Source organism: Meriones unguiculatus, chromosome 7, assembly GCF_030254825.1.
Source record: "Meriones unguiculatus strain TT.TT164.6M chromosome 7, Bangor_MerUng_6.1, whole genome shotgun sequence".
In the NCBI taxonomy this organism is placed as follows: domain Eukaryota; kingdom Metazoa; phylum Chordata; class Mammalia; order Rodentia; family Muridae; genus Meriones; species Meriones unguiculatus.
The window spans coordinates 44,909,924-44,924,351 of NC_083355.1; the positions used below are offsets into that span (position 1 = coordinate 44,909,924).

The 14,428-nt window shown below is 53.6% G+C and overlaps 1 protein-coding gene across 2 annotated transcripts in view; it reads right to left on the minus strand.

The window, feature by feature from the left end:
- Positions 1–6,329: 6,329 nt before the first annotated feature.
- The window catches only part of Rtn4rl1 (reticulon 4 receptor like 1), a 71,621-nt gene continuing 63,522 nt past the window's right edge, over positions 6,330–14,428 (minus strand). The window contains exon 2 of one of the 2 annotated variants that reach the window (XM_021642101.2): positions 6,330–9,379. In XM_021642101.2, the coding sequence (XP_021497776.1) occupies positions 8,052–9,379 (1,328 nt within the window). In that variant the 3' untranslated portion in view covers positions 6,330–8,051. The remainder of the gene's footprint in view (positions 9,380–14,428) is intronic. The other variant, XM_021642102.2, reaches the window with a different exon arrangement.

Below are 14,428 nucleotides of genomic sequence, written 5' to 3' on the forward strand. Positions count from 1 at the left end.
GGAGTGCGCCTTGCTCACCCACACATCCCTTGGCATGGCTGGGGCTTTTGCCCATCACCGGGCTCACAGCTGTTGACTGTATGAATGTCCCATACTTGTCTGCACAGAATGACAGAATGGCAGGATGACAGGATGCTGTGTGTGTGCGTGTGTGTGTGTGTGTGTGTGTGTGTGTGTGTGTATTGTGAAATGCCTCTCTATGGAGCCCTTCTGTCTGTCTGCCTCTTCCTCAATGGCTACACAACTGCCCCATGGAGCTGTGCTTTCTCTTTCCAAAGGCTACTGTATGGGTGTGGTCTTCCCCCAGTGCCCCTCCTCTGTGGCTTTGTCCTGCTGTCCCTGTCACTGAGAAAGTCTTCTGTCTGTCCGTGGGTTGTCTGGCTAGAGCAGCGATATCACTGTCTTGTCCGTGACTGCTCCCCAGAACGGTGGTCAGGAGGAGATGACTCGGGCATTGGACACAACAGCTCCATGTTCAGGTCTTGTGCATTGGCGTTGCTTTTTCCTCCACGCAGGTCTCCCAGGAAATGGTACTTACAGAGATTGAAGAGTTTAATACATGTCTCACTGCCTCTCTTTTCAGAGGCCCCCCAGAGGGAGCAGCAGAAACCAAGGCTGGCAGGGGCTCCAAGCTGCCTGGGCCAAGGAGCAGGGGGTGGCATGGAGCCTTAGCCAATTTGGAAAGCATCGTGACCCAAGCACATTTTGCAGCAGTAATGTCAAATTCTGCCGTTCAGGCATGCCACTGATGTGCACGCTGCCACACAGAAACCAGTGACACAAAGGCGCAGCCTTCTCCACCCTCCTGGTGCTTAGAAACTAACGGCTCTAATGAGAAGCGGGAGCTGAAAGGAGAGAGAAGGGAGGCGAGCCCGGCAGAGCAGGCTGGCGCTGCGTGCTGGAGGAGGCTGACCCACTTCTTTAAAGGGACGGGCCCACTGAAATGTCACTTAAATTAGCCACCACTCCCAGCACTCGACCTCCTTTGTCCCCACACCTCACGGCATGCAGTGGGAGCCCGCCAGTGAGACCCACAGTTACTTTCTTTTTAATTCTTCTTCTTCTCCTCTTGGGCATCCTCGAGCCTGCGCCCACTCCACTGTTTAGAGCTCTAAACCACCCTGATTCCAGAAGCCTCTCTTAAGATAGGTGAGGACAACAGGCAGATGTAGAAAAGAGGGAAGGAGGGGGAGAGGGAAAGGGAGGAGGGGAGAGAGGGAGAGATCCAGAGAGCGTGCATTCATCAGAAAGAGCCCTTTCTGTCTTTTTGATTGCGCTGTGAGTTATTTAGCCAACAATAGATGTTTATGTATTTTTTTTTTTTTTTTTTTTTAGAGCTCGTATTTATTAACAGCCTGAAACGGGGGGAGATTTATATGGGAAGTGCAGTGAGTTAAAAGGGGCAATTAAAGGAGCAGAAAGAGATACCAAGCACAGAATTGTAAAGGGTATTTTAACACCCAATCAAAGGTTCTTGAGGTATTTTCCAAGGCAGAAAGTAAAAGAAAATTGGCCCATTAGAAGCTGATAGCTAGGGATTGGTGACATGGATGGAGTAATGGCTGAACTGCTTAAAGAAAGGAGAAGAACAGAGGGAGACAGAGCAGGAGTTGATGACCTAGAGTGTGGCCATAGCTGGGTCATGAGGCCCAGTATTGTAAGAGATCCAGTAAGATGTGCCCTTGCCTTTCCTTAAACAAAGAATGCACATGAAGCTAGGTGTGGTGGCAAATGGTTACTATTCTAGTACTCAGGAAGCTGAGGCAGGAGGATCACCATGAGTGTAAGCCCAGCCTGGGCTGCATAGCAACACCCTGCTTCAAAATAACAACAAAAAGAAGGAAGGGAGGGTTGAGAAGAAGGAAGGTAAGAAAAAATGAAATAAATGGCCCAGAAATAATCTGCATGTGGATGTACAGACTTGTAATTCTGGCACCCAGGGGGCTAAGGTGACCATGCGTTCAAGGTCGCACCAGGCTACATGGCGAATCTGCCTTAATAAATAAGCAAATAAATGAAGACATAGCCAGGCATGATGGTGTACACTTGTCGTCCCAGCACTTGGGAGATGGAGGTCGGAGGAGCAGGAGTTCAAGGCCAGGCCAAGCTCTATGAAACCTTGTTTCCGTCCCCTACCTCTGAAGGAGAGGGAGAGAGAGACAGACAGGCAAGCAGAGAGACAGATACAGAGAGATGGGGCGGGGGAGGGGGGAACAGGGGTTTCAGATGGCTCAGCAATCAAAGGCGCTTGCTACTCAGACCTGATGGCCTGAGCTCAATCCCTGAAACCCAAAGGTAGGAGAGAACCACCACCACAGAGTTGTTCTATGACCTCCACATGTGTGCTGTGGCATGTGCCCAGCCTAGACTGTGCACACACACACACACACAAATAAGAAAAAAAAGGAGAAAATATAATACATTTTTTTTTCTTTCAAGAAAAGAAAGGCTGCCTTCTTCTGTGTCGGCGTGGAAGGGATCTGGGCCATGTGGTCAGGTCCTTCACGGCAGGGTCTGAATGGAGGCAGTGTGGCCTTGCTGCTACTCCACTTCCCAACTCAGTGTCCAGCAAACTCAGCTCTAAAGCCTTCCAGGCTCCCAGGTTCCTCCGCCTGTGGAGCACTAGGTGATTTGCTAATGATGGGCAACGTTTTGCCTCGTGGGGTTCTTGGCTCTCTGGGAATGAACGTGCCCAGCAGGGGAGGGGGGCTCAGAGGAGGGAGTCCTGGGAGTGCCTGTGGCTCCCTGAAGCTGGGGTGTCTGGCTAGCTGAGAGAGGAGCCATGCCCCAGAGGGCGGGGAAAGTCTGGAGCACAGGCTGAGGATGCTAAATGGTATGGGAGACATTCTAAGCTTGGAAGCAGCAGGTGTCTGGGAATGGGACTGTGGCCCAGGCAGATTTCCAGTGAGCACTCCAGTTTTCTGGCATAAGGAAGGAGCTGGCTGAGCACAAGAGGCAAATGGTGATGATGAAACCCACAGTTGAGGAACAGCGGCAAGGGTGCCATGGGAGTCCAGCCCATGAAGGGGCTGGGGCATGGAGAAGAGCCCAGGCAGGGGAGCCACACATTCCCTCTGCTTCCAAGCAGAGTTATAGTCCTTGGGCGGCATTCATTCGTGGGCCTCCCCCTCGCCTAACTGCTCTCCCAGCACCCCAGCAAACTGCACTCCATCCTTAATTCACACTCGTTTATAGAGACCTAAGCCTGAGCTCCTGGGCAGGCCCTCAGTCTGGCAGACTCGCCGCTCTCTTCTGGATGCCTCTCCTTCCTCTAAGGCTGCTGCAGCATCTCCTCCCGGAAGCCCTCTCTGGCTCTCCTACCCCAGCTGAGCCCCCTGTTTGGGGGATACAGTAACACGGGCTCCAGCTGTCCACCAGTTGAGTATACTCCCGGCTCTCGGCTACTTAGATAGCCTGTTTTTTTCACTTTCCCCGAACGCCTAGACAACGGCTGGTCCTTTTGTTTAATGACCAGCAGAGAGCCACCCAAGCCCTTGGGTCATGGAAGAAGCCTATGTGAGAGTGCCAGGGGCCACCCCGTGTCTCCACATGGCTGGCTCTGTCCTCTGTCACTGTATAATAGAAGAATGCCTGGTGGGAGGGGAAATAAGAGGGATAGGCTCTCTCTTGGGGTTCCCAAAAAGTGCTGAGCAAAAATGGCAGAACTGTAACTGTGTTGCCAGAGTGCTTTCCTAGCATGCACAAGGGCCTGGGTTCAATCCCCAGCACTTCCTAACTCAGGGGTGGGGCACCTGCCTACACTCTCAACACTCAGCAGGTGCAGTTAGGGGGATCATGAGTTCAAGATCATTCTCAGCTATATAGCTATTTTGAGACCAGCTTAGGCTACAGGAGACTTTGTCTCCAACAAACAATAATAACAATGACAAAACAACAAAAGAACAACTGGCAATAATAATATTAAGTAAAGTAAGACTGTCTCAAAAATAAATATTATATATTTTCTTTCATTTGTATTTCTTACATTCTACATAGCCCTATAAAATCATGGTATATGTATGTATGTTTGTATAATATGAAAGTAGGGGGCTGGAGAGACGGCTTAGCAGTTGAGAGTACTGGCTGTCCTTCCAGAGGACCTGAGTTCGATTCCTAGCAACCACATGGCAGTTCACAACTGTCTGTAACTCCAGTTTCAGGAGATCCAACACTTCATGCAGACATACACGCAGGCAAAACACTAATGCATCTAAAATAAATAAATTGTTTTTTAAAAAGAAACTGGAGCAATGGCTCAGAGGTTAAGAGCCCTGTCTGCTCTTCCAGAGGACCTGGGCTCAATTCCCAGCACCCACATGGTGGTTCACACTTATCTGTAACTCCTATGCCAAGGCTTCTAACACCCTGACACAGACCTGAATGCAGAAAAAACACCAATAGATATAAAAATAAATTATATATATATATATATATATATATATATATATATATATATATATAAAAAAAAAGTAGAAGTAAAACTGTCTAAGGAGACAAAAGGAACTAATGAGCGACAGGAGGGGCAAGAGAAGGGAGGGTGCATGGGTGTGCGTGCATGGGTGTGCGTGTTGAAAAAATGCTTACCATGCAGAATACTCTTTCACCAAAGCTTTGGCGTTCACATTCATGTGTGTGTATGCGATATATATTTTGTACATGTGTGTGGAGGCCAAAGGTTTGCTCCTCAATCCCTCCCCACCTTATTTTAAAGTTACTTTCATTATTACCAGTAGCGTGTTAGATGGTGTGTGTGGGGGGGCTATGGCAGAGAGGTCAGGGGACATCTTTGTGGACCCAGCACTCTCCTACCGCTTTTCTGTGGGGTCTGTGTTTGCAAAGCGAGTGTCTTTATCCGCTGAGCCACCTTGGCAGGTCTCCGCCTTATCTTTAGAGAAAGGGTGTCTCATTGAACCCGGAGCTCGTTGAGCTGCCTGGGATAGCAAGGCCCAAGGACCGTCCCGTCCCTGCCTCCACAGTGTTGGGATTGCACAGCCTTGGCTGCTCCACATGCCTGCTGGGGACTGGCACGCAGGTGCTCAGGCTTTGGCAACTGGCACATCTCCCTACGCCCTAAAACCTTCCTTAAAAATTCCATGAAGCCAAGAGTGAGTACTTTGGGAAGCAGAGGCAGGAGGATGAGGAGTTCAAGGCCCTGTCTCCCTTCCCCACCACACCCACCCAAAAATACACAAACTTCAAACGATGGCTCCAACCTTTAGGGGAGCAGGGCCCTACAGCGCCCTGCCCTGAATGGCTGATGGTGGAAGTAGCCGGGCTTTCGAGAGAGAGGCTCCCTGTAACTTCTGAGAAGCAACCATTTTGATGTTTGGGACAATGGTATCATCCTAACTGCGTAGCATAGGAGCTGCTTAGTGACAAATGATGTCATCGGCAACAGCCTCCGTTTCTTCTACCTCCTGGGGGGAGAAAGCTCTAAAAATATACCCAATGTCCTAGGCCCCACTGCCCAGCCTGGAAGGCCTCGCTACAGGGATTATGCTGGCGCAGAGCAGCAGCGCCTTTAGGAGACATTACTGTTCTTCCGCTGACAATCACCTCTTCCATATAGGACTTGCTAAGTCTTTTTTTAAAAATTTAATAAAGTGCTCAGACTTTTGATTTTCCCACTGAGGGCCTTGCTGCCTGGGGTTGGAAATGAAATCAACAATATAACAGCTTGCTTGAATTTTAAGGGACATGGGCACTGGCCTGGGTAAGAGCAGGCAAAAGTCAGGCTCCATGGTGGGATCACAATGATATGTTTTGCTGCACAAGGTCCCCTTTCATGAAGCTCTGAATCTTGTGCTAAAAGCAGCCCTCTGCTCTCACTCTGCAGAGATGCCAGAGAGGCCTCCACCATCCTGGCCAATTCCTGGACTTGTGGGAAATGCCCGAGGCCCAAGAACTGCTGTTGCCTTCCTGGTGATGCCCACAAGCAGCAGCAGTGGCTCTTGGGAGCAAGCATGGAAGGGGAAAGGCATGGTGGTACTGATGTGGGCAGCCAGAATGTAGCAACTGAGTTGTGTCTTATGTGGGTGAGGGAAAGAGCTCTGTGAGTGTGTGTGTGTGTGTGTGTGTGTGTGAGAGAGAGAGAGAGAGAGAGAGAGAGGGAGAGGGAGAGAGAGGGAGAGAGGGAGAGATGGAGAGGGGGAGAGAGAGAACGTTCTTGTATGTTCCTGTGAGTCAGTGTACCCCTGCTCCCTTTGGCTCCTTCTGCCAACAAGCGTGCTGTGTTCTCAGAGTCAAGCTTCGCCAGGCTTGCCCACCCCACCAAAGCCCAGGATCTGCCACCCCATCAGGAATGTGGGGTTAGGAAATAAAAAACAGGGTTCTTGTCCAAGAGAATTTTTTTTTTTTTTATTATTTTTCTCTCTTAATTGGATTCAGCATTTTTTTACTCTTCACATACCCTCTCTGGCAGGAAATTCAGGTTTGTGCAAAGCGCAAGAGATTGTGCTTGCCAGAGACCTTTGGGCCAACAGCCCCTATTCCCTGACTGGGTTTTCCTGCTCTGTTCCCTGCATGCTGCCTATATGACCCCTGAGTCTGGCCCTCTGACCTCTGCCTGATTTGGGGTAGATCCAGAATGCTCAGCAGGAACAGGACGTCTGTGATGTAGAGTGCCTGAGATGGTTACTGAAATGCCCTCTTCTTCTAAGGCCACTAGATTTCCCCCACTGCCTGACTATTGAGGGCCCTCCGCAGGTCACTGGCCAAACAGCCTAGAAGTTAAAGCTGCAGCTAAGCCTCTCCTGAGGCCAGAGCTCAGAATCTCCCTGGCCTGCACAGACCATCACGGGCAAAACGCTAGAAGGACATTGTCTGCCCACCCACTGGACTAACACTGTGGATGCTGCCTTGTCTCCTGGCTCAGAAACCCCAAAGCCCTTTCCCATGCTCCACCTCGCTCGCCTCCAGCGCCCTGACATCCGACAAGCTCCTTCCCACTTCTTACCCTAACACCTGCAACTTCTACAGTAGGGGTGGCGGGGTGCTCTGGGGTGCCAGACAGGCATGTGTTGCATATAAAAACAAGGTGACGTTCTAAGTAGCTAAGAATGTTGGTCCCCTGAAGTGATTCTCACTGCTTCTCTTCCTCTTCAACTCTTCCCACTGACACCTTTGCTCCAACAAGCCCAGGGCCTACTGTTGCCAGCTGGGATTCTGAACAAAAATGCCACAGCTCCTTTGTTTGCTAGAAATTACCAATACAGTCCTTAGTTGAGCAAATATAGGTTCCCATATAGTTTATAAACATGATAAGACATACAGTTTGTTAAGGAGTGGGGTGGGGACCTGTGCATTTGTATATTTATATATATATATATTATGTGGATGTGTGGGTGGGGGGTGAGAATATATATACGTGGACATAGGTATAAAACTGCACCTTCTGTGTGACTCTCATTGCGAGTAAAGTCCTAAATGTCATCCTCTGGCGATCTCTCCTTTGGTGATTGGTTCTTGAACCCCAGCAGGTCTGCCAGGACTGCCTGAGACAGCAGGAATGAGACGCATTACCCCCACGGGTAGGAATTGAGGGTGGCGTAGGGTTGGACCAACGAGGCAGGTTAACTAAATGGCCTCAGGCAAGAACCAAGACTGCTCTGAGATTGCTGGTTGCCTCAGTTGTCTCTGGATGAGCCTTGTTCCGAGTCCTGCTCCTTCCAAAAACAGCAGGGTCCTTCAGCCCTTCTTCCCAAATGAGCAGGATTCCACAGAGCTCAGTTTCTTCAAGGGGCACATGTCCTGTCACTACTGGCCCCCTCTGACCGCTGTGTGGAGTGGGTGCTGTCCGGAGGTGCTCCGCCAGGGCATCCGGTGAGTGTGTCAGCCCTCCTGTCTACGGCTGTACACTTCGGGCTTATCATCCACCAGGAAGGGTCCAGACTGTGGCTGAAGGCTTTAGCAGCCTTTTCCTGAAACCCAGCAGATCTTCCACTTAGAAAAAAAAAGGAGAAGAAGAAGAAGAAGAAGAAGAAGAAGAAGAAGAAGAAAAGATTCTGTTCTTTGCTGGACATGTGGCAGTGCTGGGAGACAGTGCCAGGTCCTCAGCGGAGAGTGACCGCCAGCCCCAGTATCCAGGCCAGGAGTGAGGCCCCCAGGGACGTGCCTGAGGAGGCCTGCTGCACCCCACTGGGGGCACGGATGGGGGTCCTGCGGGCACACTTGCCCTTCCTCTTGGGTCGTGCGGTGGGCATGATGTCAAAGCTGAATTTGTGCTGATAGTCAGGGGCGTAGTCCTGCAGCTCAGGAAGCTGTTTCCCAGCGCCCGCCTTAGAGATCTGATTTCGGTTCCTGTGGCTGGTGCAGTTCTTGCCTGGCTTCTTGGAGCCTGACCTGGAGCCAGGAAGATGGCCGTGCGGGTGGCCTTTGTCCCGGGAGGCGCCGTGGGATGGATGGTGCTCCTTGCGGGCAGCCCTGTCCGAGGTGGTGAGGGTGTGCGACTTGATCTGGTGTGGGGAGGCCGGTCCCGTGCAGTTCCGGAAGTCCTCAGCCCTCAGCAGCTTCAGGTCCTGGCCTTGCCGCAGCTCAGGGGTTGCGCAGGGGACGGCGGAGCTGGAGCCACGGAACCTCCGGAGCCATTCCCACAGGGAGCGAGCCCGGCAGCCACAGTCCCAGGCGTTGCCATTGAGGCGCAGGAACTCCAAGGCCACCAGCGGGGCCAGACAGTCACCCTGCAGCTCCGTGAGGCTGTTGTTGAAGAGGAAAAGGGTGGTCAGCCTGTGAAGGTCGTGGAACGCCTTGTGGTGGACCCACTGCAGCCGGTTCTCATGCAGCAGCAGCCGGTCCAGGTTCACCAGGCCCCGGAAAATGCCCTGGCCCAGGCTCCACAGCTTGTTGCCATGGAGAAACAGGTGGCTGAGGTTGACCAGGTCCACAAAGATGTCATCTTGGAGGTACTCAATATGGTTGTCCTGCAGATAGAGGTACTGCAGGCTGTGCAGGCCACCAAAGATGCCCGCGGGCAGGGCGCTCAGGCCACACTTATAGAGGTAGAGGGCGTGAAGCTTCACTAGGCCCTGGAAGGTCTCAGGCGCCAGCGTTCGAAGCTGCCTGTTGTCTCCAAGGTCCAGCTCCTCCAGATGCACAAAGCCCTCAAAGGTGTCGGGAGCGATGAAGGTGATGTTGTTGGAGTAGATCCAGAGGGTGACCATGGCGGGGCTGAAGTGGCCCTGCTGGAGGAAGGTGATGCGATTGTTCTGCAGGAAGATGCGCTCACTGTCCTCGGGAATGCCCTCGGGGATGGCGTTGAAGTTGTGCGCCTGGCAGCTGACGGTCATGGGCGCGGGGTAGCACACGCAGTCTCGAGGACAGCCCCCTGCCAGGGGCAGCTCCCCAGCCAGCAGCAACAGCAGGAGTTCCACACAGCACCCTGCTGGGGAGAGACAGAACAGCTGTGAGGGGGCCCAGAGGGGGGAGATGCTGGGGGTGGGGGCGGAATTCTGGGTGGAGTGGGGACCACTGAACGGTCCTCTCGACTCAGTGAAGGTTCCATCTTCTGTACTGTACACAGGGGTCCCTGGGGCTAGGAGGCTGGACAGGAAATTTGGGGCCAAGGCCCACGTTGTCGCCACACCTCTTTAGCTCTGTCCCCGATGGATGTTTCTAATTTCCATCCAAACACCTCTGAGACCCTGTCAGCCCTACTGCAGGGTGGAGCACGCAGCCAACTCAGCGTGTCAGCCTCCAGCCCTGGTCCCGGCTCTGCTTGCTCACTGATAGCTGCCTTCACAAGTAATGACTCCAACAAAGCACAGATCCCATCTGGAGTCCTGACTGGTCACTTTAGTTAAAGGATCCCTCAAAATAAGGAAAGCACTGTGTTCGTGATACCAAAACATACCTCAGAAGATGCCTCATTCACATCATGGTCCAAACTTCAAACACACGATGCCTCCTCTGCGCCTCGGCTCTCTCTATTGTTAAATACAGCTCACAGAGTGAGCAGGTATACAGAGAAGGCACGCTTCTGTGAGGAGCTGTGAGTGACACCAGGGCTGACGCACGAGGCTTCCCTGGGGTTTGTGATGCTGCCAGATCCAGGCTGCCCCCCTCTGGCTCACCTTCTGGCCCTCTGCCTCTCTCTACCATGCTTGAGCTTGCCAGGCTGTGGCTGTAAAACCAGGCTTTGCCTCTTGACTGTCCAGAGCATTTCCTCTGTAGCTTCCCTCTAATTGGGCATTAATTAGGCATTCGTTAATGGATCCTTAAAATAATTATTTTCGGATGTGTCCAGCCTGTGGTCGGGTAATAGGCCCATGCTCATTATTGAAGTAGCCTCATTATGGACGATTGTCATTACCTGCCTTTTTCCAGGGTCACAGCTGCCCCAAGCAGCCCAGCAGGCGGATCAAGAAGATGAGGACAGGCTCTAGGCCTACAGACGCCCACCCTGGAAGAGCCAGGCAGCCATGACCTATGCTGCCTCAGTTGTCCTCCTGCCTCTTCTTTTCCAGCTTGTTCAGCTGGGACTCTTGGGAGAACCAGGGTACCTGGGGCATATGAGCTGAGTCTTCTTGCTGCCAGCTGTGCCCTGAGAATGTGAGATGAAAGAAGCCGCCCTCCTGACCAGCTTTCCCACCTGGGGTCCCAGACCCACTGCCACCCAGGTCCAGGAGCTGGCCAGGCCCCTGGCCGATCGGATCTCCACCATGACTGCCATCCCAACCCCCTCCCATTCCCGACAGAAACAGCATTGGAAGTGAGCGACAGCTCCCAGCTGTTGGAAGTTAAGGGCTCCCAGAGAGTGGCAGCTGCTTCGCATCCCCCTGTAATCACCCGGCTTCAGTGGAACGTTTCCAGCACATAAAAATCATCGCAGATAATTTAGTTTTTGCATAATTGGGTTCAGTTGTGATTTGAGAGCAATTACGACCTCAGTGGCAGGGGTGGCACAGCACAGGACCCTTTCTGGGATGGGCCATGCTTTGCAGCTCTGCAGTGCTTCCTGCCAGCCAGCCACTAGACAGCATGCGGGCTTATAGCTACCCGTGCCTCAATTTCCCTCTCCAAAACATGTCTAGATATTACTCTGTCATCTTCCTCCTTGGAGACCTGGGTGTGGCCTCCAGCCCACCAGCCTCTGTCTGAGGGTGCCTGCGCTGCGGAGGGAGGCAAATCCCAGTCGGCTGGAGGGCAACCCACCCTGTGCCATCAGGATCTAACCCACACAGGCTGTGCCGTCCATAGGGCTCCTCCAACCTCCCGCTTGGCCTGCAGCCTCTCTCCTGCTCAGGCTGCTCTCTTCCAGGAAGGCCATTCTTGCCAGAACCTTCTCCAAGGAGTGGCCCTATCCCTGTCGCTCTGAGAAAGCCCAGACTCTAGGTTCAAGAACGTTCATGATGCTTGTCCCACATTTTCGGCTGAAGGAGACGCAGCAGAGCCTCCCCTGGGGGTCCTGCGAGAATAAATCTTTCCTCCCCCGCTTGCAGCTGCAGGCAGGTAGGGGCTGCGGTGGGCTTATCACTAATCCCATCTGACATTTGTACAGCTCATCAGCGTTTACAGAGTGCTTAGCCCGCACCCTCAGTCCGCTCTGGGCGGTGCCCTCACACCTGCGTGGATGCTCTGTCTCTGTGCACCCTGGATGAATCTGGGGGTCCCTTGGGGGGGATTACCCCTTAGGTAGAGGTCTCCAGGGGATACCAGTGCACAGGGAAAACCAGGCCAGGGCTCCTGGAAGCATGCTAATAGGATGCAGTCTCAGGACTGCTGATCCCTGTCCTCTAGCCTTTTCCCACATGCCAGGGCCCGTGGTGGGGAGCTAGCTTTCTGGAACCTCCATCTCGCCTAATGGGGGGGGGGGTGTTGAGGGGCTCAGTCAAGTTGGCATCTATGCCTTTGAAAGCCAGCGGTCTTACCCCAAGACCTTGAACTAGCTGTCCCAGCCAGCCCTGGCCACTCTGGACCCTCTGTCTGAGCCAGCAGGTGCCAGTCCTAGGATCCTCACCCAATAGGTTTCCTCCCAAGGAGGCAGACACTGCATCACCATGGCGCCTTCTATGCCCCCCTCCATGAGGCCCTTGGGAGCCCCACCCCGCTGATTGCCTGATTAATGTACCGACAATGAGGACGGAACCTTTGCTGTGCATTTTAAGATTGCAAATTAGCAGGAACCCAAGTCTCCACGGAGGGGCTCTGCACCCTCCCGCCAGGCTCCTCGGCCCGGGCTGAAGGGAGAAGACCCAGCTCCCCTTCCTCCCTGCCCGGGGATGCCCTTCACTGTGTTCCGCTTCTCCCAAACCTCCTGCCTCCCACGCACTGGGGCTCCCCAGCGGCTCTCAGCCTCATTCATTCCTTCTTCCATTCACACTTGCCCCTGAGCCTGGGAGAGTCACAGAAGCCAGTGTGTGAAGGGCCTGGCAATCAGCGCCACGGCCCATTTGCCATGGCAATGCCTGGATAGGTACCCGGAGAGTATAGGGGAAGTAAAGGGAGAGGCTAAAGCCCCTGCTACCCCTGGGCCACCAGTCAGCATTGTTCGGTTGCCGGTCTCCTGTGTAAGGCCAGCAGTTCCTCAGCCTCCCAGAGGAAGGGAGCTGGCAGCATCCTCAGGTCAGTGCGCAAACCCCAAACTCCTCTGCCAAGCTGAGCATGGACAGCCACCTCACCAGATGTGCCCACGGGACCAGACCTAGGATGGCAAGGCAAACGCAACAGAACAGCATGTGCAAAGGCACTGGGGGAGGGGAGGTGGGCCTGTATTTCCCACCCCCTCTTTCCTTATAGCAGAGGCTATAAGGAAGACTGTAACCTCAGCTCAGCTGGGATAGGGAAACCCAGGGCTGGGGTGGCCAGACAGCTTCACACTGGACCAGCATCAACAGGGCCTGTTTGCTATATCCAGGCTGCACAATCCTGTAGAGTCAGGGCCCACAGCACCCTGGCAGAAGCAGGAAGGGAACTAACACGGAAGACTTTGGGATTAGGGTCCTTGACTGAAACCCTCAGCAGCATCGCTCCAAGAGGAGAAAATGAGGTGGCCAGAGCACCAGGGGCTGGTCATAGCTAGAGAACACAGCAGTGGACAGGCCCTGCCTAGTCACTAGGGCTCTAGCCTCAGCTAGCTGATGCCAGGAGTGGGCAGAGCAGCCTCCAATTGGGCTGGTCAGCTTTCTCAGGCTCTAAAGCGTCAGGAAATTCCCTTCAGCTTAGCACCCAAGGGGTGGCTCTCCTTCCCTCTGTGTAGGGCCATCCCCACGGTTAGCTTCCCCAGGGTCCTGGGTAGGTCAGTGGGTCTCACTGAAGCTTGCAGGCTGCTCTGCCATGCAGCCAGTCTCTCAGGCCTTCCGTGCTCCCCTGCCCCCAGCCTGGCCAGCTGCTCTCCTCTGAGCAATCGATGCTAACCGAATGCTCTCTTGCTGCGGGAACGGCAGCCTCAGGCCAGGCCGGCTGCACTCCTGGGGCTGCTGGCGCCTCAGGCCACTTGGCACTGGTGCCACTTGTTCCTAAGCACAGGCTCCTTCCTGGCTCAGCCCTGAAGACAAGGAAGCTGGCCAGGGAACAGCTGGGCAGCTGCTGGGAAGAATGGCCAGCAGCCTCCTGTCCATGCTGTGAGAAGAGCATGGCTGTGGAGCCAGAGGCCAAAGCTGGGTCCTGGCTGCTCCTTTTAATGCTTGCAGGGGCCTCATTTTCCTCACCTGCAAAATGGGGCAATCACTGAAAGCTCAGCCAGTCTTCCAGCCCACAGATACTGGTACCCACCGCCCCTCCCACATCTCCATCTGTCTAACCGAAACCATCCAAACCAAGCGCCTCTCCTCTGCCGCCTCCTCTGCTCACAGCTTCTCCATCTTGGGTGAAGATGACCCCTTTGCTTCAGCTGCTTGGGATAAACACCTCAGAATCTCAGGGCCCCTTCCCTTAGCCCATACTCCACGCTCTGGAAATCCTGTTGGCTAAATGCGTCCAGTGTCCATCCACTTGTCACAGCCACTCCCGCCATCATTCACCTGGGTGTTAGGGCAGCCGTCTGGACGGTCCCTCTGCCCCCCTTGCCCCTACATCTCCTTCAACAGTCGCTAGGGTAGTCCAGGGAAAGTCTGAGCCAGAACACACTGCTCTCGTGCCTGCCCATGACTCCCCACATAACCCTAAAGTGTCCCCAGGTCTATGCCGTGGCCCAGAGGCCCTGCCTCTCCCTGGCTGTTCCTCCCATATGCCAGGCACACGGCCTCTGTCCACGCTGTCCCCTCTACCTGGAACTGTTCCCAGTATGTCTGCAGCACTCTTTCCAGCAAGGCCATTCTTGAGCAGCCGATTTTCAAGGTGCTCCTTCCCTGATGCATTTTGTTCTATAGCATTCAACCCTTTCTAACCCACAGCATAATTCACTTGTTTGCTTGTTTACAGACCCTGGTTGCTCTGTCCTGGTGAGTGTGCTCCCTGCACACAGTAACAGTTATAAACACACTTATTACAAGTT